This window comes from Gymnodraco acuticeps, unplaced genomic scaffold, assembly GCF_902827175.1.
Source record: "Gymnodraco acuticeps unplaced genomic scaffold, fGymAcu1.1, whole genome shotgun sequence".
In the NCBI taxonomy this organism is placed as follows: domain Eukaryota; kingdom Metazoa; phylum Chordata; class Actinopteri; order Perciformes; family Bathydraconidae; genus Gymnodraco; species Gymnodraco acuticeps.
Genome location: NW_022990565.1, coordinates 1,378,113 through 1,404,701, shown reverse-complemented (window position 1 = coordinate 1,404,701; position 26,589 = coordinate 1,378,113). Strand labels below are relative to the sequence as shown.

The 26,589-nt window shown below is 40.5% G+C and overlaps 1 protein-coding gene across 1 annotated transcript in view; it reads right to left on the bottom strand.

Moving 5' to 3' along the window:
* Positions 1-26,589, bottom strand: part of LOC117553725 (ectonucleotide pyrophosphatase/phosphodiesterase family member 2-like) — an 86,380-nt gene that overhangs the window by 51,358 nt on the left and 8,433 nt on the right. Inside the window, 11 exon segments of the mRNA XM_034227775.1 lie at positions 4,413-4,521; positions 4,603-4,675; positions 6,821-6,886; positions 7,530-7,585; positions 17,390-17,509; positions 17,640-17,719; positions 19,106-19,203; positions 20,670-20,730; positions 20,831-20,956; positions 22,701-22,850; positions 23,569-23,671. Coding sequence (XP_034083666.1) covers positions 4,413-4,521; positions 4,603-4,675; positions 6,821-6,886; positions 7,530-7,585; positions 17,390-17,509; positions 17,640-17,719; positions 19,106-19,203; positions 20,670-20,730; positions 20,831-20,956; positions 22,701-22,850; positions 23,569-23,671 — 1,042 coding nt within the window.

Here is a 26,589-nt window from a genome sequence, read left to right as displayed (position 1 = left end):
AGTTTAACTTCTTCATATTTGTCTAATATTATAGTTTACTTTTCATTCAGGAAGTATGACGCTGCGCTGTCAGTACGCTTCTCCATGTTTGTGATTGGTCGAATGCTCCAGATACCACCCCTTTCATGTGAACGCGCACCTAACTAGATAGGACACGGCTGGCTTGAGCGATCCACTTGATAACCAGCGTCGTAGTACAGTTTAGCGAGAGCGCGTATGTTATGGATTAGGCCAACCGGCTAACTCAAACATATCCAGGTTAGGTTGAACCAGCTTCGTAGTATAGGCCCCAGGTGAAAGCCCCTTGAGATCAAAAGATCTCTTGTTCAAGGGTGACCTGGGGCCTATACTACGAAGCTGGTTCAACCTAACCTGGATATGTTTGAGTTAGCCGGTTGGCCTAATCCAAAACATACGCGCTCTCGCTAAACTGTACTACGACGCGGGTTATCAAGTGGATCGCTCAAGCCAGCCGTGTCCTATCTAGTTAGGTGCGCGTTCACATGAAAGGGGTGGTATTTGGAGCATTCGACCAATCACAAACATGGAGAAGCGTACTGACAGCGCAGCGTCATACTTCCTGAATGAAAAGTGAACTAGTCAAAACTAGTAAAAAATGAAGAAGTTAAACTTTAAACATCCATGACTTAAACACTTTATCCAGGATAAAAGCCACATAGCTGCACCTGCAAGGTGAATACAGCTGGTAAAAGAAAAAGTGTTTGAATGCGTACATTAACAGGTTCATGATATCACTGCCCCGTCTAAGACACGATCTGACTTTAATTACATTTGACTCGAGTGTTTCGTCAACTTAATGTGTTGCTTAAAATAATACTTCTGCATACAGTCTGTGACACTGTGAGTGTTGCACGGCCAGATACGGCTCAGCTGACTCAGATAAGGAAATATATGATACATTATGATGTGATATGACGCGGACTGTACTTAATGTTACTCTGATCCGGTTACTTATGTTGTGGCAGATATTTAAGTAACCTTTCTTAACGCTAATGTTATAATAGTCAGATTGCTCTGAAGATGGAGGTGATATTCTATTAATGTTCACGTTCACGCAGTCGGTGATTTTTGCCGGCCGTCTTTCCTGCGACGGCAGTTTTTCTGTATTTCTTTCTCCTGTAATATGACTTGATCGCTTTAAACTCCGCACACTGAGCTCTGATTGGTCAGCAGGCAGTGCTTTCACTGAGTTGATCTCTTAGCCTGCAACCTAACCTGGTCCCGAACAGGTTAGCCGCTAAGCATAAGTTACCATGGAGATCTAGCCTGCTAAAAAGAGAACCAGCTTCGTAGGACCGGAAAGCCGGAGTTTTCCCAGAATTTAGCCGGCTAAGCGAAAATCCTGCTTCGTAGTATACCCCCCAGCAGTGAGTCTGCTCTACACGGCTGGGAGCAATCTCCATACAACCACACCTGCAACCTGCTCATCAGCCACACTATGAAAGCCTGCAGCCTGCACTCATTCCCTGCCGGATTGTTGCCGTGAAAGGTTTGTTGCGTGCCGCTCTAGCTTTTTGCCAGCAGATCTATTGACAACTTTACTTGCTTTTGCCTTATACTGATTTTTATGTCTCTCCCAGGAGGAATCCAAGGCCTTCCACGCTCCCAAGACCAGCCAGGCCTCTCCACCCTGGAACAACTGTTTCCCACTGCCGCCATAACCAACCTCCACTCCCAGCTCCCCTTTTCTAATAAACAAATGTTACTTTCACAGCTGATTCCGAGTCATCCTTTTACATGTGTTAATAGTCAAATTCCAATAGTTAAATAAACTATCAAAATCATCCTAATGACCACAGTGGTCAGTCCACTTACCCAGGAATTGAACAAATACAGGAATATCATGTCTTTATGTTCTAATAATGTAAAAATATTTTAGTAAATTGTTACCACAGAACATTTGCATAATGTTTTAAACATAAAGCATGTGATCCTTCTCTAAAATAATAACATTCTGGCAACATAAACAAATCTAATTTGCAGCTGAAAATGTTTTAAGAACAGTAGGGCATAATGTTGTTCTAACAATGTTATCAAAAACATTTTAGGAAGGTTATCACCAAACATTTTAAGAATGTTTATAGAGAACGTTATCCTACCTTTCAGAAGAACGTTCTGGAAACCAAAAGAAAACTTCCCGCTGAAAACATTCCTAGAACAATGACTGTAACATTCTCAGAATGTTTTTAAAACCAAACATTTCTAGCTGGGTTATCGATCCGGTACCTTATCGGTATTCTTGTAGGTACTTTTTGTTATTTTTTAAAGGGAAAAACTAAACAAATTGTTAACCGAATTAACATTGCTTTATTGACATGTGAAATAAATAAATAAAATATGTAAAAAAAATGTCTAGCAGGGGGGTATACTACGAAGCAGGATTTTCGCTTAGCCGGCTAAATTCAGGGAAAACTCCGGCTTTCCGGTCCTACGAAGCTGGTTCTCTTTTTAGCGGGCTAGATCTCCATGGTAACTTATGCTTAGCGGCTAACCTGGTCGGGACCAGGTTAGGTTGCAGGCTAAGAGATCAACTCAGTGAAAGCACTGCCTGCTGACCAATCAGAGCTCAGTGTGCAGAGTTTAAAGCGATCAAGTCATATTACAGGAGAAAGGAAATACAGAAAAGCTGCCGTTGCAGGAAAGACGGCCGGCAAAAATTAACTGACTGTGTGAACGTGAACATTAATAGAATATCACCTCCATTTTCAGAGCAATCTGACTATCATAACATTAGCATTAAGAAAGCTTACTGAAATATCTGCCACAACATAAGTAACCGGATCAAAGTAACATTAAGTACAGTCCGCGGCATATCACTTCATAATGTATCATATATCTCCTTATCTGAGTCAGCTGAGCCGTATCTGGCCGTGCAACACTCACAGTGTCACATACTGTATGCAGAAGTATTATTTTAAGCAACACATTAAGTTGACGAAACACTCGAGACAAATGTAATTAAAGTCAGATCCACTCGTGTCTTAGACGGGGCAGTGATATCATAAACCTGTTAATGTACGCATTCAAACACTTTTTCTTTTACCAGCTGTATTCACCTTGCAGGTGCAGCTATGGCTTTTATCCTTGATAAAGTGTTTAAGTCATGGATGTTTAAAGTTTAACTTCTTCATATGTCTAATAGTATAGTTCACTTTTCATTCAGGAAGTATGACGCTGCGCTGTCAGTATGCTTCTCCATGTTTGTGATTGGTCGAATGCTCCAGATACCACCCCTTTCATGTGAACGCGCACCTAACTAGATAGGACACGGCTGGCTTGAGCGATCCACTTGATAACCAGCGTCGTAGTACAGTTTAGCGAGAGCGCGTATGTTTTGGATTAGGCCAACCGGCTAACTCAAACATATCCAGGTTAGGTTGAACCAGCTTCGTAGTACAGGCCCCTGGGATACTAGTGAAATGCTTTGTAAATAATTGGAATGCAGTCTTCTTATAGACTGCCAGCTAACTTTCTCATGTATACATTTCTTATACATTTTCATGGAGCTAATATTTTTGCCTTTGTACCTTCTGTTGATTATACAGTGTTCTGTTACAGCTAAGTTTACTCTTGTTTGCATTTTCTGGACTATTCTTTGTGCCTATTGTGCCTAGTGTGGTCCCTTTAAGAATCAGGATGACATCATTAGATGGGTGTGTCAGGTGATCATTAGAGAGGAAATAGGCAAAGCATGGCTCTGTGAGCAATGTGCTATTGTTTGTAAGAAATCCAGCTACATCTGCATACGTCTTAATGCCTTTGATCGCATCGTATGTAAGTATTGTTTATGTTTATGTTATTAACAATTACAGGTGATTATTTTTAGAAAATATTGTATTCTGTGGTGTTTAATGCTGGAGATCTTCCGAGTTGTCTCAATATTGTACAAGGTTAATGCAAGGAGAGTTAAATGTACAAATGGTTGATTATATGTTTAAAATATGATGCCATTTATAACTGTTTAAGTTCTAGAATTACAATAAATACATTAAAAAGCTTACGGTAAATATAACAAGGCAATTCAATTCATGTTAAAGCTGCGTTGATTTATATACATTGTGCATATTTGTGTATGTAGAAATGATCATAGAATTGATTATATTTTGTTTTGTTTATTTTAGTTTCACACCATCTTTATACCATTAAACCTGTGGGCAAAGGATTCACGTCTTCAGAGTCTTGGTGTACGGAGGGAGTTTATCTGGCTGTTAAGATATATACACACTACATACACCGGGGGCAGCACATACAGAGTTATCAGGAATGGTTTTCCTGTGTTCTATAAAGAGAAACTCAAGTTTTCTATCACAAAATAAACGTCACCCTTCTCTTTTCTATGAGGATTGGGAAATAAATCTCAGATTCACACATGTTTTTAAAACTGGTCTTACCGTGGTCTCCTACGACGATGACGTTGACACAGCGATGCAGGTTCATCTGCTTCAGGCCGTTCATCAGCTGACCAATGATGCTATCGATCTCCCTGAGAGGGTTATCCAGCTGTAGATAGGATTGAAAAAAAAGAAATAGCTGAGATATATTCACACTTGGATCAGCCTCACTGTCAGGTGTCACACTCACCTCACTGCTGAGTGGCCCCAGGCGGTGTCCGAAGGTATCGGGCTGCTCTGAGTGCACGGCAAACACATACGGCCTGAAGAAACACAGCAGAGACAATGTGTTTTTTTTAAGGGGAGATAGAGGGAATGAAGCATAAAGGGTACCCAGGCCGGATTCGAACCTGCATCCTCCGCAGCAGGGACACAGTAAAGCCCCTGTCACACTGTCCCGAAATTGACACCCGATGGACACACGAATATGGAATTGTGAATTTCGCACGAAGATGGCCCCGAACCACACACGAAGGCAACATTTACATTACATTTAAGACATACAACTGCAATGAAAGTACCAAAAACAATTATGTTACAGTACTATGATACTGTACTGATATCTTCAGACTTTGTTCTTTACTTTATCCGTCGTTATATGTAGAAAATATTACGTTTTCTCCGTAATGTTGTTTCCATAACAACAACAACTTCCTGTCAACTGTCCTTCAAAATAATATATTATATCCTTTTTAGTTTCACAGAATACAAATTGGGTTATTTACATAATATATTTACATGATTTTGTTGTGCAATAAAACAACCCGATGGACACACGATAAAGGAAATGTTCAAATTCGGCTGTGATCGTAGCAACATCGGGCCATTCGTGAGGGCATCTTAAGCCTTCGTATGACCGCCGGTGGAGTTTCTCAGGCTCCGGCAGTAACTTCGTGAGTGGTGGCAAAATCTTTGGCATGCCAAAAAATTGCCGAAGGACCTTGCGAAGGTTCATTTTCGTGTTGAATTCGTGTGTCAATTTTGCCCTTCGTGAGGGCATCTTGTTATCATCGGTGCCATCGGGCATTCGCCCCGATCAGAGTGAGGGTGAATGCACCGATGATAACACGAAGATGACACGATTTGACAAGATGCCCTCACGAGTGCCTTACGAAGTTGCCGCTCACGAAGTTGCTGCCGGAGCCTGAGAAACTCCACCGGCGGTCATACGATGGCTTAGATGCCCTCACGAATGGCCCGATGTTGCTACGATCACAGCCGAATTTGAACATTTCCTTTATCGTGTGTCCATCGGGTGTCAATTTCGGGACAGTGTGACAGGGCCTTAAGGGGCTGCCAGCTCTACTAGTTGGCTATAAAGGGGCCTTATACGCAGTGGTGCACATAACTTTTTTGCCCAGGTTCTCAAAGGAGCACCTGGAGATGTTGATTGGTGCGCATCCTTAAAATTAAATAAACCGGACCTTTTGAGGGGTACTGGACTTTATGAACGGGGGGTGGGGGAGGTGCGCTAGTGAGCACGCTCATTAATTGTTCGCCGGAGCCTCAGCAGCTGGGTTACTGTGCGGAGCACATAAAGCAGACCCTTCAAGCGATAGCGAGGGGTAGAGTGAGGGATCGAAGATGCCGTCGTGCTCACGGACGGATTAAAAAAATGAAACCGAAATGGCTAGCGAATTATACTTTTGCGGCTGTTAATATACCTGGGCGGCCCGCCCAAGTAAGGTCTATGTGTGGGAAACCCTGCTATCTTACCAGTTCTTATGAAACTCACAAATATCTATATATCTCTCTCTCTCATATATCTCTCTCTCATATCTCTCTCTCTCATATCTCTCTCTCTCTCTCTCTCTCTCTCTCTCTCTCTCTCTCTCTCTCTCTCTCGCGCACCAGTTATGTGCAGCCCTGCTTATACGGTCCATTTAGTCCTGATTTTACCTTAAAAATCCTCCAAGTGTGAGGGTGTTCTGAGTAAACATGATAAAGCCTCTGCTGAGTTTGCTGTTCCTGGCAGTTGAGCATCTCCCCTGAACTCACACTGAACTGAGACCACTCTCACAACACAATAAAAAAAACTTCAGCTCGTGACCCCTTCACTGACCCAGCAGCTTCTCAGCACTAAAAACAACCTTTATCTCCAAGATACTCTTACCAACTCACCAATACATTTTAACAATAAAATAAACCAGAAAAAGAACTACAACCAGCAGTCAAACTTATATTCTGAAATTCTGTACTGCTGCATTCAATTGTTTGTTAGCTTGGCTAATTTGGACATTTCAACATTAATCCTAATATTTCCATCTGATTTTGTCATTTACTGAAAGTCACAGCAAGGGTTACTATACACATTTGAAAAATAGATGACAACTTTCTATCAATAAGCACATTCATGTGTGGTTCAATATCATGATTGAAGTCCTTAAGAGTAAAGATCCGGACTGTACCTCTCATCATCAGGCAAATGCAGCCAGCTCAGGATGGTCAAAATCCTTCTCTCCAGAGGAATCACCCTGGAAACACAAAATTATGAATGATGGTGGGGAGTCAAAGAAAGAAGAAATAATAAACACTGACCATTTATTTACAGTTTATACATCTTGAATTAATGTATTTATATATACACATTTGTAAAAAGACCCTCCTGTCTTGGAGCTGATCTGTGTTAAAAAATGACACTTGAATGAAACTTGTTGTGCGCAGTAAATAAGCCTAATTAATATCCTTAACATTGAAATATAAAATACATTTTGGTCTTTCGGTTTTCTTTCGGTCATGTTGCATTCAAAATAAAAAATGTAATTTAAATCATTTTTGCTCAATGCGTCAACAACCTGCTGTTTGAGTCGTCAATGGCTTCTGTTGTGACTGAGAGTGGGGGGGTATTGTCATGTGTCCGTGTGTGTTTGGTTCCTTTGTCCGTCATTCTCAGGATGTTGCCCCTCGTGATCATTATGTCACTGATATGTAAATGTTTTTTATACAAATCTGTCTGTGCACTCATTTAGGTAACAATAGAACAGGGAGACAACTGCTATGATTAAATATGCTATGTAGTACTGTATACTTAAAATGATACTTTGTAAATTCAACTTTTAGAATATTTAGTTGACCAAACACTGGTCTTAAAAAATATTCCAGTACTAACTTAAGTACCAAGGCCAGAAGAATGTAGCTGCTTTCACTCCTTGTTTCTCTGCTGTGATCCAGATCTGTAAAACAGAACATAGGGAGGTTATCAGAAATGAAATGTCCCTTAAGTTAAAAAATACCACACTACAATGCTTCACCTTTGAAATCATATTGTTGTGTCTCATTTTGTATTTGTCGACAAAAAATGCGCTTGTGGATCTCACATTTCTGCTTGCGGATCTCAAATCTCTGCTCGTGGATCGTCTTTTTTACACACACAGAGTTTTGAGACAAACATTCCGCCGGTCTCGGCTAAAATCTACTCGTGTCACTCGGTTATTTTCGGAAACCACGTGATGGCCTGCTGATGACGACATTTCTGCATGGTTTTCAAAGTAAGAGCATGATGGTTTGTTTAATGCGCTGTTTTTTTAATGAACAGCATAACGTTAGATACATTCTTTATCACCATCATCATCATGTTATAGTGATACAGTTAGTTTGTGTTAGTTTATTGGTTCAACTTTCTTCATTGTTTTTTGTGTATTCAGTCAAGCGGGTCAAAGTTACAAAGCACTTCACATTTTATTAATCGGCCTAGTTTTACCTGTGCAGTGGTCAGGTATACATGTCAAAATTCTTCCCAAAGGTCAAGGAATACCATGATCATAACACCAGAGGGAGCTCTACAAATCATGTGAAACCCAGATTTGGCACAAAAAAGGGGGAATACACGTTTCGCAATTATGACACATCAAGGTGGAACGCTCTTCCCACAACTGTAAAGGAAAGTAAAACTATACTTACCTTCAAAACCTCTCTTAAAGAGCACCTTCGGGGGAGAGCATTGCAAAACTGGCCCCGGTAATGGTACAAATCTCAACCTGTCATTCAATGGACAGCTTCCCCCCCCCATCTATGTATATACTCGCATTTTAGACTCTGTTACTAACTGTATATCTGTAGACTTGGTATGTCTTAAATGTCCGGTTAGGATGTATTAGAACGAAATCTAAAATGAAAATTGTAAATAAGCCATCTGTATGTAAAAAACCACCTGTATGTAAATTGTAAATAAGCCATCTGTATGTCAAATATGTCTTATATGTCTTAAATGACATGATGAATTGGAAATGGGGGACCCTGATGTAAACAAGACGAAAGTCTTTCTCTGGTCTGCATCCCCTTAACAATTGTATGTTTTGAGCTGTACTGTACTGTACCCAATATACAAGCTGTTAATAATCAATCAATCAATCAATCAATCAATCAGGTAACATTAAATGTTATAATATTCATTGTGTCCTTTCTAATATGCATATATTCCTGTCTATTGCTTTAATTTGTATTTAATGTTATTGTTTCCACACATTTCACAATTTGGGATGAATTAAATATCAATCTATCTAACTATCCATCTATCTATCTATCTATATATCCATCTATCTATCCATATCCATACCGACCGACCGACCGACATTCCCATTAATGTAGCTATGGGCTACAGTGACATTTTCTAATGCAACACTCCCAACACGCACAAACAGCTACACCCGCGACTGTTACAATGAAGGCTCGGTAATCAGCTCACGGCATATAGGAGGGGTAAAGTGCTATTTTTTATAAGTGGGGGGCGGACCAGCCTCCTAGGGACGTCCGAGGGCATGCTCCCCCGGGAAGATTTATTTTTTAATTATTGAAGTTAAAAGCATCAATCTGGTGCACTTTGAGAGCAAAATGAAGAGATCTATGGATACATCTCTCAACACCCATATGAAACAGAACTGTAAACAGATGTACTTTTTCTTTATGGATATTTGACTAAGTAATCCCTCCCCTTTTAAACTGTATTATTGTTTTACTGTCGTATAGTATTTCATACCTGTTTTTCATTTATTCTCTTATTTTTTTATAGCCTAACTATAATGATCATATGAAGGTGTGCCTACTTGTTTACATAAATGGTGATCAAACTGTTTTGAGACCCACTGAGATAACTTAGACTAAGTTAACAATCTAAACACTGAGAGTCCTTTACCTCACTGAGCTGACGAGAGAGGACTTTCCTTTCACTTAGTTGTAGAAACAGCTTCTAATATCCGTTAGCGCAGCAACAACAAGCTTGCTCTCTCTCTCGCTCGCTCACTCGTGCTGGAATCAATCATTTTTCAAATTATGAATTTCACATATATAAAAAAAAAACATTAATTTCTTGGGGTTGCTTAGCAGTTGCTAGGCCAATTGTTGGTGTTGCTGTAGAAACTGCAAGCTAGAGAGAGAGAGAGACTCCTATAAACATAATAACATTAAATACAAATGAAAGCAATATACAGGAATATATGCATATACAGTAGAAAGGACACGATGAATATTATAACATTTAATGTAGCCTATGAAGGCTAACCTAAATACGGTGCTTTTTTACAGATTACCTTACCACTGCACTGGTAAAGTAAAACTAGGCCGATTAATAAGATGTGAAGTGCTTTGTAACTTTGACCTCCTTGACTGAATACACAAAAAACAATGAAGAAAGAGTTATCTCTGGGCTGCTTTGCTACCAGCTGCTCCCCCGGGACCCGAAAGTGGCGTATCGCCTCTACTTCAACATCAATGCATACAAATGTGCTCAATATATGCTGTATTGAACAAATAAACTAACGCAAACTAACTGTATCACTATAACATGATGGTGATGATGATGATGGTGATAAAGAATGCATCTAACGTTCCGCTGTTCATTATAATACAAAAACAGAGCATTAAACAAACCATCATGCTCTTACTTTGAAATCATGCGGAAATGTCGTCATCAGCAGGCCATCACGTGGTTTCCGAATAATAACCGAGTGACACGAGTAGATTTTAGCCGAGACCGGCGGAAAGTATGTCTCAAAATTCCGTGTGTGTAAAAAGACGATCCACAAGCAGAGATTTGAGATCCACAAGCAGAAATGTGAGATCCGCAAGCGCATTTTTGGTCGACAAATACAAAATGGATTCACAAATGCCTGATCGAAAGTTGTCAATGTTAAAGAGATATTCACAGTTCTTTTTTTTATTTGTGAAAATATTTAGCGTATTTGCAGATCTGTTTTACATTTGCAAATTTATTTGTGAGTTTGCAAATCTTTCAAATGCATTTGTGGATGTTGTTTTACATACAAATCACATATTTACACACAAATAATTTTTCTGACCACACAAATAATTATGAGAGATATCTATGCCCATACCGTTCTGACACCGAAACCTATGTGGCAAGACGAGATAGCAGCAGCATAAGTTTTGATCGTGCTGAAAAGCCCATTCCTGTCCGACAACAGCTGGAGGAACGACAGCAGCACATGAGGCAGGGGACACGTAATGGGGTCCAGGCTTTTCTCTACACACCAACGCTGGAACGCTGTCCACTTGGCTGTGTAAGACGCTCTGGTAGACGCGGCCCTAGCTCCCTGGATGGTACGTAACATCTTGAGAGAGAACAAGCCTCTCTAAGTGTTCCCGTTCCGGGGCCATGCCACAGTGCTGGCCTATCACTGGGTGGCTGCTGATTGCTTCCTCCGCCTGGGAGAGAGCATCCCCGCGCCACGGAATTTCCCACGGTCTGCCTGACAGCGTATGCTGTAGGCATGGAAACCAGGACGCTCCCGTGCGCTCCGGGGCTATCAGGACCGCCGATAGCCGCTTCTCCCGCACTCGGTCCGGGAACCGAGGGGTCAGCGGAACTGGTGGGAAAACGTATAACAGCAACATCAGAAGCTGCGCTGATCGTAGTCCTCCCTGGCGATTGAGGTAGGCTGCCGTGGCCCTATTGTCTGTGCGAATCAACACTGCTCTGAATGGAGCGCAAGACACTGTCCCTGGGATGACAGGATTGTTTCCTGTATCCCATCAAACTGCGGGGGGGGGGGGGGGGGGGGTGTAAGGCAACCTGCTCAGCCTGCCCATCCATCTGTCAATCGAACACACGTGCCGCCACAATGAGTAATGCCCTGAGAGCAGGCGTACATGCTCTCGATCATCTGTGGTAGTCATGGTGATGAGCCACACCATCGCCCTCGCCGCCGTTGTCCCGTGAAGCAATCCACGGGGGGCCCGGACCGAAAAGGCTGCAAGGGGGCCTCCACACGCTGCTTTTCACACAGGCACTTATTATGTTGCAGTTTAGGAGAAGGCTTGTCAAATAGACATTGAGGCGCGTTCACGCTCAAACCCACTGAGGGATGAGTGGAGGTGTGTGCAGTGCTGTCCACACAAGGCGAAATATCGACACTCGTGGGCTCATTAGGCGCTTTCACTCCGGAGTACTTCTCCCATGTATAGTTCCGATATAGTTCCGAAAATGTGCGTTCACAACAAAAAAATCCGGAACTAGAAATGAGTTAATCAGAACCTTTTTACCCCCTTTTCCGTCCCTGCTAGAGAGCAGGTACTTTCATGGGAGAAAAAGGTTCCCATTTCTGATTGGCTGGGCGGATTGCAAACCAAGCCCCGTAAAACTCCCAAAAAGTTTTGTGAAGCCGCCATTTCATTTTCCTCACATTAGCATTATTAGCATTAGCCCAGCGCACAAACGGAGAGAGACTAACTTATGGCAACACAAAAGAAAACATGGGAGCGGTGGAGATGAGGAGGTGTCGGCGTTTCTGGCGATTTACTATGAAGGCTTCAGAAGCTGCTGGGTGGACTCCCAGCAGCTTCTACTGAAGCCAGTCCCCAACTCCGGGGACATCCGGCCGGGGACTTCGGGTGGCAGTATCCGCCGTGAAGTTGTTTGCGGCCTGCCAGTAAACCCAAAGCAGGAGAAGAAGAAGTGACAGCGGGTTAATTTGTCTAATCCTCCCTCAGGGACTTATTCTGGTCTGAACGCGATCTACTCTTTAGTTAATCAGAACAGTGCTTCAGTACCGAGGTGCTGAAGAAAAGAGGGAGCAGATTGTTGGGCCTCCTTCTTATTTATACTGGAAGTGAGTCCGAAGTGAGTCCCTCAGCCATCAGCAGAGCTTTGACTTGCTGTTCTGGCCCAACATCGTCACCATGACGCTGTGACGTTAGACACTAAAGAAGGAGAACTAAACGTTGCAGACTGTCAGACCCACTGCAGTAGAATAAGATGTTTTCTTTTGGAACTCTGGTGCTGGAAACATTATTGATTTTGACCAGAAGGAATGCCAAAATCAACACAAAAACATACACATTTTAACCAAAACTATGATAATATATTTCCTAGACCAAATTGTGCTTAATCCTAATTGTCAATACTGCGTGGGTGCGCAGGGGATTACCCAATAGCGATAGCCTTAGAGGGCGCTTATAGAGGAAGCCTACACGAAATAGAACTGAGCCTCCGTCTGTGCGAACCATGCTGCCGCGGATGTCTCCCAAAACTCCGGCAGTTTGAGAAAAACTGCGTTATTTGCCATGTTCGGTTCAGTCTCGGATACTTCCACAAGACTTATCTCGGGGTCACCAATGTAGTGCCGAGAGACGGGAGTCAGAGGCGGTGTGTCAAAGGACAAAGCTAGGAAGTCCTGTTAACTAAAATGTCAGTGTGGAACAATACCCCCACCCCAACACGTTCTCACTCCCAACCCGTCACATGTTGACGGTCGGTCAGGGCCCCTCCCCGTCACTCTATTACGAACAGAGTACCCCTTGAGAGTCAGTTTTCAACGGGCAGGGCGTCCCATTGACTTGCATAGAGCTCCCTGAACGTTGGTAATAGACGAGTTGGGATCGCGGCGAAATGCTCTCCGCAGATCCATTCTCACAGCGTTTATCAACCTTTTTCTTACTCAATATCAAGCCACACTTATTGTTTTTACTTTTTTATTTTAATTAAATAATGTAGGACTTTTGTTGCCGTCAGTTATGGGGAGAGTAGGGGCTCAGAATACTGAAATCTGTATTGTTTCATCGTTTTTTCCTTCTAATTTTGTATTCTTTTCTAAACCACACACTGTTATTTACTCAACAATAACACATAATTATCCTTGTGTTTATTTATCTGTTTGATTAATAAACACAAATTGGAGTCCGTTAGGACCAAGGGGGTCGGAGCAGCTCAGTTGCAACTTGCTTTAGAGAATTTTACACCCGGAAGTAAGTATTCTCTCCGCTTCGCTTGACAAACCCAGTGACAGTCCTCAAGCTCTGTGATTGGATGTTTGAGTGTGCGCCAAGGGTTACGCCGAGCGTCGAACAGCACTTTGGGATGGAACCACGGCAGACTGTCCAAAACTGGATTTGAATGGGTCCACCCCGTCCCCCCCTCCCCCACCCCGTCCCCAGAACTACACATCCTGGCTATTGTGTGTTTTGCAACATGTTCTATGGCACGTCTCTACTGGGAATTGCAGTTTCAAAAGACGTTTTCATATTTCCCATAATAAGAAGTGGCCAGTATTAAACTGTGTACATCCCTGGAGGTTTAGGGGATAGGAAACACTCAAATTTAAAACATATAATTAATAAATGGGTGAAAATTGCTTGTGCCCATAATGGGCAGCATTAATATATACCCACATGACAGCTAAGGTCAGAAGAGCTTTATTTAACAGCTGGTCTTATGTCTGTGACCCCTCCTGTTGTTAATTGATAAGCCTGAAACATGCACTTGTATAGGTTCAGAGGCAAATTTAGCAAATATGGCACCATCGATCATCTTAAGATCAGATATACTTTATTGATCCGAAGTTGGAAACATTTGCGTTACCTCAGCATGTGTAACAGTTGTAAATATGCAGTGGTGTTTATTTGTAAATCATTAGTATTATCACACAGATTCTGTGTTTTATATTTAATAATTCTGTGTTCTTTATTTATTGAATATTCAATACCTGACAAGGTCGGAGATGAAACACTTGGGTCGCAGGTTCCTCAACAGTGCATTACAAGACATCTATCAATATGTGTGTATACCTCCACCAGTCGTATTCTGCACATTTCTTATACTATCTACATACATCTTATAAGAGTATAATACATATGTGTAATTTCAGTTAAAATAAGTGCTTAAAGGTGGGGTAGGTAATTTTGGAGAAACCAGCTCGAGTGCGCTAGAATTTGAAAATACACAACGGGAGAAAATCTGCCACTTCCTTACAGAGCCCCTCCTCCAACACACACAAACGCGCACATCACCAATGAGGGCACGAGATAAGTTTGTGCACAGATGGAAGGCTGACAGGCAGGTAGGCCATCCAGTTACTTTAGCCAGGCCGGCTAAAATGATTGGTCGTGCTTTTTACAGTACTACGGCTTCCACAGATGATGTTTTTTTATGGATTTTTTGTCAAAGCACTTAAGATATTCATTGCTATCGGGATGTTAAGAGCATTCCATGGAATATAACAAAAAGAGTATCTCGAGCCGGTTTCTCAAACGTACCTACCCCACCTTTAAACATGCAGTAGTTAACATTGCAGGAAAGCAATATATTAGTACTTTGTCAGGCTTAATAGTTATACCCCCAAAGCTTTTTTCTTATTCAAAATAAGACCTTAACCTAAAGTATTCTTTAATGTTTAAATAAAGCCTTATTAGTTTGTCTGTCTGTGTCTCCTATACAGAGTTGCCAACTTTGGGTACCTGGCTGGAGTGAGATTTTGAGATCATGGGTTTAATTACACATATGCGCACTAAATGACTGCTTCCGTGTCAGTAGCGGGACCTTAGCATATATATATGATATATATACAATATATACAAATACACAATATTGGACACAGACTATAAAGGGCACAAAGTTTCATTCACTAATGAAAGTCAAACACATGTTTGTTTCCACTGTTTTATTGTGTGCATAGGCCTGTCGCGATAAGCAATTAATTGACTTATCGTACGATAAACAAAAATGAACTCCATAACTTTTCTGACCTCCATAAATTGCCATTTACATGATGATGTGACTAGCAGTTTGAAAGGATGTACTTGAATTATTATTATATGTTATCATTATGTCAGTGGTCTAAAATGGTCATACAACGGTGCCAACAATATTATCGTTTATCGCAATAATTTCCGGGAAAATGTATCCAACAAAATTAATTATCATGAGAGGCCTATACATGAAACACACACACACAAACAAATCCACAGACTTACTCCAAACTGCCAAATATATTAATTAACGCACTCTCACTCTCATATACTCTTTGACTCTATTTTGGCCTAGTAGAACAATAACCAGCAGACTTTTACTTTTTATCATTTCTTCTGGATCTTAGATCTGCGCATGCGCAATACGGGTCGGGGATTGACCAACCGGCTCCCACTGCTCTGCTGTCTGTTAACGTTGTTAAGAGTGGTGGGGGCGGGGAGAGAGCGGATCGACAGCTTGAGCAGCTGTCAACTCAACGTTGTAAATAACCAACCAAAAACGATCGTCGGTTCATGTTGTTTTTGGCGTGAGAATAGTTTGGGCAGCGTGAGAGCGTGAGATTGAGAGTGAAAGCGTGTGTCACACGCCAGATGCGTGAGAGTTGGCAACCCTATATCTAATAATAAAAATAATACATTTCAATAACGTGCTTTAACCACCAGGTGTCCCTTTCTATCAGCTGTGCGCCGTTATGGTGTAAATATACCAATATACCGATTGGATCAAATATAAAAGTCAGCCGAATTAGTGTTGATACTGCAAGGAGACTTATATTGTGAAGAGAAATTAAAGATTTTGTTTAATTGATATATTTATGACCCATGTCACATATTCAGTTTCGGCGGCAGTTGTTCCTGTTTGTATATAAATCTTCTCAGCAGGGCTCTATAAATAGCAAACTACGGCAGATATGTAATATTTAATGCAGCCGAACCATGTATTACAATGCCGTTATGTGATGACCTCCCAAGAGAAAAGCAAGCAAACTCGGAATAAAGTATTATTTTATTAAAAAAATGTTTTTCGGATTTCACATCAACAGGAAGTCCGGTTAACTAAAATGTCCGTGCGGAACAATAACACATAGATCCGTGGGTGAATAATGTCAATCACCACATTACACACATCCCTTCACATTTAAATTTAAATTTACATTAAAGTATTTCATGAGGCCTTCTAAAATGTTTTAAAATATAATTAGGGTTGTAGTTGAAAAGTTTGTAAATTATTGCGTTGCCTGGCAACGAAATCGCACAACGGCACGTCCATTAATTCCACAACCACACACATGGATTAACATCGATTTAATACATTAATGTAGCCTTTGTTTCTGCTAAAAGAGGTGTCAACCAGCTGGGGCAATAAGAAAATCGGCGAAATCGAGTGTGACTATTAAAAAATAAATAATTATTATATTAATATTGACAATAACAACCGACCGTCGGGGAGCGTTCTCATGGCGTCGATTATCAACGCTATGGGAGGTCTATGAAGGTCTATGGGACGCCCTGCCCGTTAAAAACTGACTCTCAAGGGGCACCCTGTCCGTAATAGAGTGACGGGGAGGGGCCCTGACCGACCGTGAATTATGTAAACCCACCACACAGGCCTATTATTAGCATAGCAGTTTTGAGATGCTATTTGTACCCAGCTTCTCAGTCAAAAAATATCTCCAATTCATAGCTAACTGATTCTGAATCAATATGTACATTTTAAGTGATTTAGCGGTTTAGGGTTTGTTAATTTAACATCATTTTTAAGCTGTTTGAATCAGTGAACTTTTACAAAGCTATGCTGGCAGCTTTCCGATTATTACGGGCACTATGCTAAGCTAGTCTAAACTGTGTACTTAAAGCAGATATCAATTTGATATTAGTCTTTCTATGAGTCAAGAAAGGTTGTGAGAAACAAAGACTTAGTGTACATTCTTCCTTAACAATTTTTTAGTTAGCCGCCCTGATTATAACCCATCATAAGCGGTTAACTAGAGTGTACTCACAGGCTGTCCGCCCCACCAGCGGTGGTTCAGTTTCTCCCTGGTGCGCAGGCTGAAGGTGGCATTAAACACTGGATCATGCATGGTGTTTCCCACAATGCCATGAGACTCCGGGTACAGACCCTACAAACAGATCACACATAGTACTTATTTTAATGTTAAATATCAGTCTTGCATCAGCATCATATGCTTTGCTGTTGGACCTTTTGAACAGGGCTACTAGTGTTGAACGACATAACCAGTGGTTACTTACTGTGGCTAGGGTGTATAAATTTGGGAAGGTCTTTGATGGGTAGACTGGTCGCATGTAGGGTGCTGATGTACCACACTCACCTAAAAGGACAAATGTAATTTTCTCAAATTGAAACTTTCTAAAACATATACAAGCAAATCAAAATCGTCAATTAAATAGTAAGCACAGTAGGATAAAGCTAGATACTGTCATGCAGGGTCCCGATTTGTCTTCGAAACATCTGAGGTCTATTGTCCTTGTGGCCTAGACCTTGCAGACATCAGTATCAGAGTTTACTGTATTTTGTACACAATCAGTTGTGGTTTTATCAGGCTGGGGAGAAAGAGGATGATTCTGATGCTGGGTGACTCAAAGCCAATGGTAGAGGCAGACACCAAGGGGGAGTTTAGGTAGATAAACTAGGGCGTTTTCTTCATCTGTTCATGGAATCCTCACGTGGTAGTGGGCATATGGGGAGGAGGCTCTAATGTCCCTCGTGTTTCAAACTTTCTTCAAGAAGGGGCTAATGTGGCTTTCTTTCAAGGTTTCTGATGTGTTATGGTCTTGTTGTTCCTCTGATTCCTCTTGTCTCCTGTCCTTGACAAAAGGAACAGATCGGTGACGTAGGACGCAAAATAGATTGGAGGTAAGTTGTTGAGGGACATAGTTGACCTGCTTTGAATGATATCAGCCCCTTACATGACCTTTATCATTGGTTATTAGATTTCCAGATAGGTGATAGAAGGGACCCAAATTAGCCATTTCTGCCACCTTTGACCTTAAGTTGGTGATACAGCAAGAGGTGAAGAGCTCGGAGACCTTTAGCAACAACACTTCCCTCATCCATCAGCAGAGCTTTGACTCGCTGTTCTGGCCCAACACCGTCACCATGACGCTGTGACGTTAGACACTAAAGAAGGAGAACTAAACGTTGCAGATTGTCAGACCCACTGCAGTAGAATAAGAAGTTTTCTTTTGGAACTCTGGTGCTGGAGATATTATTGATTTTGACCAGAAGGAATGCCAAAATCAACACAAAAACATACTAATTTTAACCAAAACTATGATAATATATTTCCTAGACCAAATAGTGCTTAATCGTAATTTGTTTCTGAAATGCGTTGTTATGAGATCAAAGTAATTTATCATATTTTATTCTTTGAGATTGGCTAAGCAAAAGGGTTCTTGGGGAAAATACTATAGCAGCGCAAACCTCATCCTACTTGTTCCAGGGTAAAGGATTTAGACTTTGTGTCAAGAGAAGAAGAATAAGAATACTTGAGATTGATTTCCAGAAAGAGAGCCCTCCTGTTTCTTATAAATTGGTACTTTAAAAAAAACGTTATTTTTCCATTATGCTGAGTTTTGAGCGGTAAAGTGGTATTATTCCAACACAACTGTATAAGATAGACAATAGTTTTTTAGTCACACAGCTCATATGTTGGATTCAGAAAACGATATTATGAGACAAAGTCAAGAGTACGTACTGAGTTTATGTATGTTGGGGGTGACAGAGTTGCCCCTCTTCAGGTAGGATGCTCTGAACCCGTCGACAGACAGCATGATGAGGGGAGGTCGGATGAAGCTGAAGGATGCAAAGATAAAATTCACCATTGGCAATATCTGTATTTTCGATGTAATTAAGGTTATTATTCTTTACTTTTAATAATAATAATAATAATAATTTCAATTTATATAGCGCCTTTCACGAAACCCAAGGACGCTTTACAATGGGAAGTAACACAACAAAAAGTAATAATAATCATACAGATACATAGGCTGAAGAAAACAAAACAGGAACAGGTTGCTGAGTACTGTATATTAGTTGAGGCCAAAGGCCTGAGTGAACAGATGGTGTTTGTTGCTTTCATTAAAGAACTCCTATCATGCTATTTCTAGTCATATATTATGGGTTTCAGATATATTAAAAAATATATAAATAACATGTCTATGATGTGTTTTGCTCATAATATCAAACAGATCACCCTGTCTAGCCATGCCTCATATCCCTCTAGTCAGGGGCGGACTGGGACTAAATCATCCCGGGCATCTCGACCGGCCCTCTTCGGTACCAGTAGTAAGTTGTCAACGGGGGGGTTCTAGTGACTTATCCGACCGGCCCACATCGTTCAACCGGCCCATCGGGATTCGTCCGGAAAAAAAGAAAAAGGGGGCGGGGTGGGCTTATGCCTGCTCAGAATTCTAACGAGATTCTCAGCTAAATGCTGCCGTGATGAAACGCCATATCATGTTCAAAACCACATCAAGGATTATTTCTGAAACAGTATGGGGCTCAAATGCTTTTTTTACAAAACAGCTTGGGTAAGAGTCAAGCCAATGGCCAAGTGATTACGTTTTGTTTTTTTGACTTACTTGTATCTTTAAGGATCAGGATGGTGGTACTCTATATTCTTCGTAATATCAACAAGTCCATAAAAAGATCAAAAGCAACAATTTCTTACACTTTCTGTGCCACTTAGTCCATTTGTATTTATACAATTGAAACAGCTAAAAACACAGTTTCTTTAAAAAAAAAAAAGAAAAGGATCAGTAATTTCCTCAAGTAGTTTATTTTCCTGCTTTTTTACACATACTCTCTCTAGCACAGGTTAGCTCTGAGTGTTAGCGATGCTTGCTAATGTAAACAAAGACCTATTACGTCCAAAACACGTTGCGTAAGGTTTCTGATACAACGATGTTCCTGATAGGGCCGTGGGTGTAAAGCCAGTCCACATTTCCGATTTGACATGGCTAATCTGGATTAGCTCCGTTGTACTCCCCGTTTTTGGAGATGTAGGTACGGAGGAAAAGAGAGAGGGTTTTGTTCTCTGACACTTTGCGAGTTCCCTGACACTCAGAGGGCACATGTTTATGTATAAAAGAGATCAAAAAGTACATTTTGCATGATAGGAGACCTTTAAATCAAATTGGATAAATGATACTAAAGGTCTGATGTGTCTAATATGGATTTGTTGGACTTGTTTCTTAAGACTTCAATTAAACACACATTCTTGAGTTTAATTGTTGAGTTTGACGTCAGTTCAGACTCACCCCGCAGGACATTCTGCCGTGTTGATCTCCACACAGTCTCCGTGCACCCATGTTGCCTCACCTCAAATGGAAACAACAGCTCAGAGTAATTACCTAATTTAAATCCCATTCATTCTCAATTAGTTGTAAAATCTTTTATAGACACAAATCATGATAAGTACCTTTGCAGAGTGACTTATAGTTGGAGCAGCAGTCTCCTCTCTCCAGGCAGTCCTGTGAGCAGTGGCAGGCGTGCTCGTCATTCCTCTCCTCCCCGCAGCGATCCTGCATGCACTCGAAACCTCCCGCTGAGACACATATGACAAACATCAACAATGAATACATTGTAAATTACATCTCAGGCAGCATGTCTGTAGCAGTTTTACAATTACAAGAGAAGCAGAAGTAATTTGAAACAAGAAGGGACTGAAAGAATTCATTGGAGAGATTTTAAGTGTTTTTGTCTTGGATAAAGTCCCACTGTTGTTTGCTTAATGTTTTCAAGATGAAGCCACAGTTACACTCTCTTCCCCAGCCAAGGTCTAAATTAGCATCAGATGAAAATGGACATTTTGGCAACTTCAGGACAATTGCCCTTTGTTCATGTTTAATCAGCTACAGCAGAAAGCACGTATCATGTTATGTACATAGAGTTTTCTTAGGACTGGAGCTACTGTAGTACTGCTGTGTAGTATTCCAAACAAATGTAGTAATTGTCCCATCTAGCGGGCAACGTTCTCACAACTTTGGCTAACGTTACCTATTGGTTCTAATAAGGTTTTAAAGAAACGTTTTAATCTGATGTTCAAAGAACCGTTTTAGGATGTTTATGTTTTCAAATAATGTTCCTATAAGGTTTAAGGTTAACTGAGACATAACGTTTTAACTGCAACATTCAGAGGATGTTTCAGGATGTTATTGAGGCCTGAGATGACAGAAAGTGTATTTATAAAACGTTCCTTTAATGTGATATGTTAACAAAGGTGGAACGTTTTGCCTGCAACATTCTAAGGATGTGTTTTGGACGTTGTTGGGTAACACATTAAAGATGTTCTTTATAAAACGTTCCCTCAATGTTACATGATAACCAAAGAAGAACATTTTGAAAGCAACATTTGGATAATGTTTTCAGGAGGTTATTATTTTTTTAGAAAATGTTCCTGTGATGTGAAATATTAACAGGGTCATGGTCAACGTCAGATTTATTTGTAGTGCGCTTTAAAAAACAAACTTGCTGCATTTGTTTGAAAAGGATGTTTAAAAGAAATCTGATGTCACCATATTTTCGTTTTTAGAAAAAAACAAGCACGTAATTCATGATATTGCATGTTTGCGGTGGCATGTCTGAGTTCCCAGCTAGACATTGTTGGTTCTAAAAACATTCTGAGAATGTTACCATTCATTGTTCTAGGAAAGGTTTCATCGAGAAGTTTTATTTTGGTTCCTAGAATGTACTTCTGAAAGGTATGATAACGTTCTCTAAAAACATTCTTAAAATGTTTGGTGATAACATTGTTCGAACATTACACCCCAAGTGTTTTTGTATGTGCACATATCTCTATGGTCATATGGATCGAATAACACTTAGAAAACCAAAGACAGACATATAGAAGAATGGACCGACTATCACCGCCCGTCCCTGAAACCCCTGTTAGTGGGTTAGCTTAACCCACTCCCTTAACTAATAAACTACTTTTACCTGATTGAATAACTTCTGCCAAAAACTACTTTTTTTTACAGAAACTGTGTTTTTAGCTGTTTCAATTTTATAAATACAAATGCACTAAGTGGCACAGAAAGTGTAAGAAATGGTTGCTTTTGATCTTTTCATGGACTTGTTGATATTACGAAAAATATATAGTACCACCGTCCTTATCCTTAAGGTAAAACAAGTAAGTCAAACAAAACGTAATTACTTGTTTCTTGGCCATTGGCTTGACTCTTACCCAAGCTGTTGTGTGATATCATGCTAGTGATATCAAGCATCCATGTCGGAGGATAACATGTTAACAGATGTGAAACCAGAAGAAGCGATTGTGACATCAGACTGACCTGTTTTGAGGCACTGCTCGTCGAAGTCGGAGCAGCAGCTGATGTAGGTTTTACACAGATTGTCACATCTGCATCCTGGAGGTTTGGCTTCGTCCAGCTCAAAGCACCTCCCCTTGCAGGAGCCCGCTGAGCTGACCCACTCTGAGACGACTGGAGAGAAGAGAGGGGCATGGTTACACACAACTGCTGCAAACAAACTATATTCGTCTGCGTAACATAAATCTGTTTTACTCAAGATTGTACATAAACCTTACTTGAAAAAAATACGTTTGCATCTTACATTCATGTATGTACAGTACACAGAGTATTCATGCAGGTTAAAGGCCGTTAAATCTAAACAGCTCATAAAGCAGATAACTACCAGCTGTTTTGCGAAGCACTCTGCAGGCAGCCTTTGGTTCCAGTTCACTTCAATGCACAATGGACCAACAGAGAGCTCAATAATATTGTTTTTGTTCTCTCAAAATGTCAGTAGTGGCTGATTCACATCAGATCATTTGTATTTCACACTTGTGTTTGCTTAGTTGTAGTGTCCTGGATTATGTATTGTTTTTCATCAATTTAGCTATGGTATTCTGTAGCATACTTTCTATACTAAGATTAAAATAAAATGCTTGGTCCCTGTTTGCAAGTATCACATGCTGCTGGAGCAGCATAATGAATAATATGTCCGGAATGGAATATTTGGAATATACAGTATTTCAAAGTGTACTTATACTGCATGTTAGGTACACTAACTTTTCAAGACTACAACACGTAAACAACCATGACCATGTTGGGAATCTCCAGCATGTATGACCAGTTTTATTTCACTACGTAGACATTTGTTTGAAATGTATCATAACAGCACATTGGGGGCTGTTCTCACCTTTAGTGTGGGTGGGTGGGTTGTCTCCGTCTGAAGGTCTACTGGCTTGAAAAACATAAGCTCTGCTGACATCAGTACTCCACAGACAGAACACAACCACTACCTGCAGAAAAAAACACAGACCACACATTAGAAAAACGAACAATAATTGATGATGTATTCACTCCAATGAGCACAAATGTTAGCATCTGAATACAATACATTTAGAAGGGCGCTATGCTTTTAGGGTCTTCCCTTTCCTGTAGTGTGTAATATAGCTTTTTGTGCATGTAAATGGTCTGTAAAGGCTAAAATCCCTGTGTTCCCTCAGGGGGGAGTTTCTCTCACACACACGAGTGAGTGAAATGCCTCCATTAGACTTCTTTGTTTACTTCTGTAACATAATGACATAACTATGCAACACTCACGCTTCTATTCACTAGCGCTCCAATACATGTTACGTGACAGACTGAGGGTCGTGACATCTCTTAGCAATTGATCAATCACAACAGAGCCAGCCAGCCAGCTAATCAGAGCAGACTGGGCTCTGGTTTCAGACAGAGGGTGAAAAGAGGTGCTGCAGCACAGGCAGTATGAGAAGAAGAAAGAGCTTTTTGAACATTAAAGCATGGAGACATGTCCCAGTAGAGACACAGTAAACATAAATGTGAACCTACAGTCACATACGGTGGTTATCACAGGTAATGAAAATTGCATCCCCACCCGCTCAAACATGCACACATAAATTGAGTCCCAAATAATTTCTTCGAAATAGCTTTCTGTCAGAAAAGAACATTGGGCTCACAAATAACCCTTTTCCACCAAAAAATGTTTCAGTGTCATTCCATGCCGGGTCTAGTTTGATTAGCAATTGGTTCAACTTGTTAACCATTGATGCAACAGTGTGAATATCCCTCACAACAACACCAACAGCATAAAAGTTTGAAGCTGCTCATGTTGCCAATGAACTTACGAAGCTAGACTGAATTGCAAGCAACATTTCTCCAACTTTATACGTTTCTCCAGAGTGAATGGCATGCTATGCCACAATAGTTCAGGAAAATGTGCAGACTGCCGAAGTTGTACGTCGCTCAGGAAAACAAGTTCGCAATCAGGTAGGCCTACTGGCTCCAGACCAACCCTTGAACCGCAGCAGTGGAAAAGCTTCCAAAGAAAGAATATAACAACATTTTGGTTGACAACTAAATAACAAGTAGGGGGCGAAAGCAAATTATTACTTAATTGTTGTGGGTTTCATAAGAACATATTATAAATAATGTTTGAAGGTTTTCTCACAAATAAATATAAAATAGATATTATAAGGAAATGATGACTTTTTTATTAGCTCGAAGCAACTTTGTATACATAACTCATGCCAAGATGGTATTTTTATAAAAGCAAAAGTTGAAACCTAAAACAATTATTTTGTAATCATTTAAATCGGGTGTATACATGAAAATATCCTGTATAGATGATATTTATAAAGAAAACAATTATTAAAAAATAGTGAAAGTACATTTCAAACTGAGTATGCAAAGGTTGAAATTAATTATCTTGGATGAGGGGCCTGTTTTAGGAAGTGTTGTCGTTCTGTGCTGATAAATCCTGTTAAGCCCTGAGCCTGTTTTTCAGGTCTCAGGCTCGAAAATGACATTCCCAGAACAAATGACCATGGGCCCTTCTCACTTCGGTTAAATGGATTCCTTGCGTCCCTCACTTGCGTCGTTTCCCTGTGACTAGTCCCTCCCACCAGGGAAGCATGGAGAGACGCAAGGAAACCACGAGAAGCAGGGAAATGAGTTTTAAGAGCAATGGGACGTCCTTTCCTCCGGAGCGTCACGTGAAGCGACGTCCGTTTGTGATGACGCTGCACAGCTGATCGTCTGACAGCAGCCAGCTCTGTCCCCGTTGTTTCCACACACACCCCCGCCTCTGTTAGTACACATTTACTGACACAAACATTTGTATCATCTGTTGTAGACCCCAATAAATAAAATAAAATAAGAACTCATTCTCAAAAAAGATAAACGCCATTCTTAAAATGTGTAAACGAACAATAGTTTGATTAATATTGATTAGAGTGCACAAAATAAATAAAATAATTGAGAGAAGAAAAATAGATATGTTATCTATCAAAACCCAGTTACATTAACATTCATTGGATTGCACACTTTGTTTGTTTGTGTGGATATGTAGCACATTAACATTTTAATAGCACTTAATGACTGACTGGAAATGACAATAAATGAAAATGTAAAACGAAAAAAGCGATCATGAAAATGTTTCCAATAAATGAATAAAATTATTTTTGACCACTTTGTTGTTCAGATATATCACATGTTTGTAACTAAATGAAACATGAATTGAAACAAAACATGGTATAGACTGAGGAGTGACTCCCGTGAGTTTCATGTATTTTCTTCACTCTGCTGGGAAACTGCTGTCAAGAAGCATCAGATCAGTGCATGCGCTGCATCGTCCAATCAGTGAGCGATACACAGTAAGGGGCGGCGCGAGTGTCTGAGGATTTCATCGGAGGATGGTCTGGTGGTTCCTCGGTTATAGCTCCTCCATTATCGCTCCTCGCTCCTCGGTCCTCCGGCAAAAATAAGGCCCTTGGGACGCTACTCAAGATGGCGCAGACAAATCAACTTCCGGTGAGACCGAGACCGAGGAGCGAGGAAATGAAAAATAAGAGAAGTGAAACGCAGCCAATATCTTCCCTTCTAAAAGGGTTAAATTAATAATCTTTTTTCTCAAAGCAAGGTTACACCTGTGAGTTAGATGTAGAAGTGTCAGAATCAATATAGATGTTTGTATTTTAAAGTAAATTCAGATTGAACACAGTAAAGACATTTAAATGATTGTGTCCGTCCAAAAAAAAGAAATTACTTATAGTGAAAACCACCCTTGAATGATGGGATGGTAGACTAAAAGCTTTAGGAATCCAAACTACAACATATAATAAGTACCCTGTATCAAGATTGATGCAAAACAAGTGAAATTTGACCTTTTTAGAGAGATTTTTTTTAAAAAAAACAC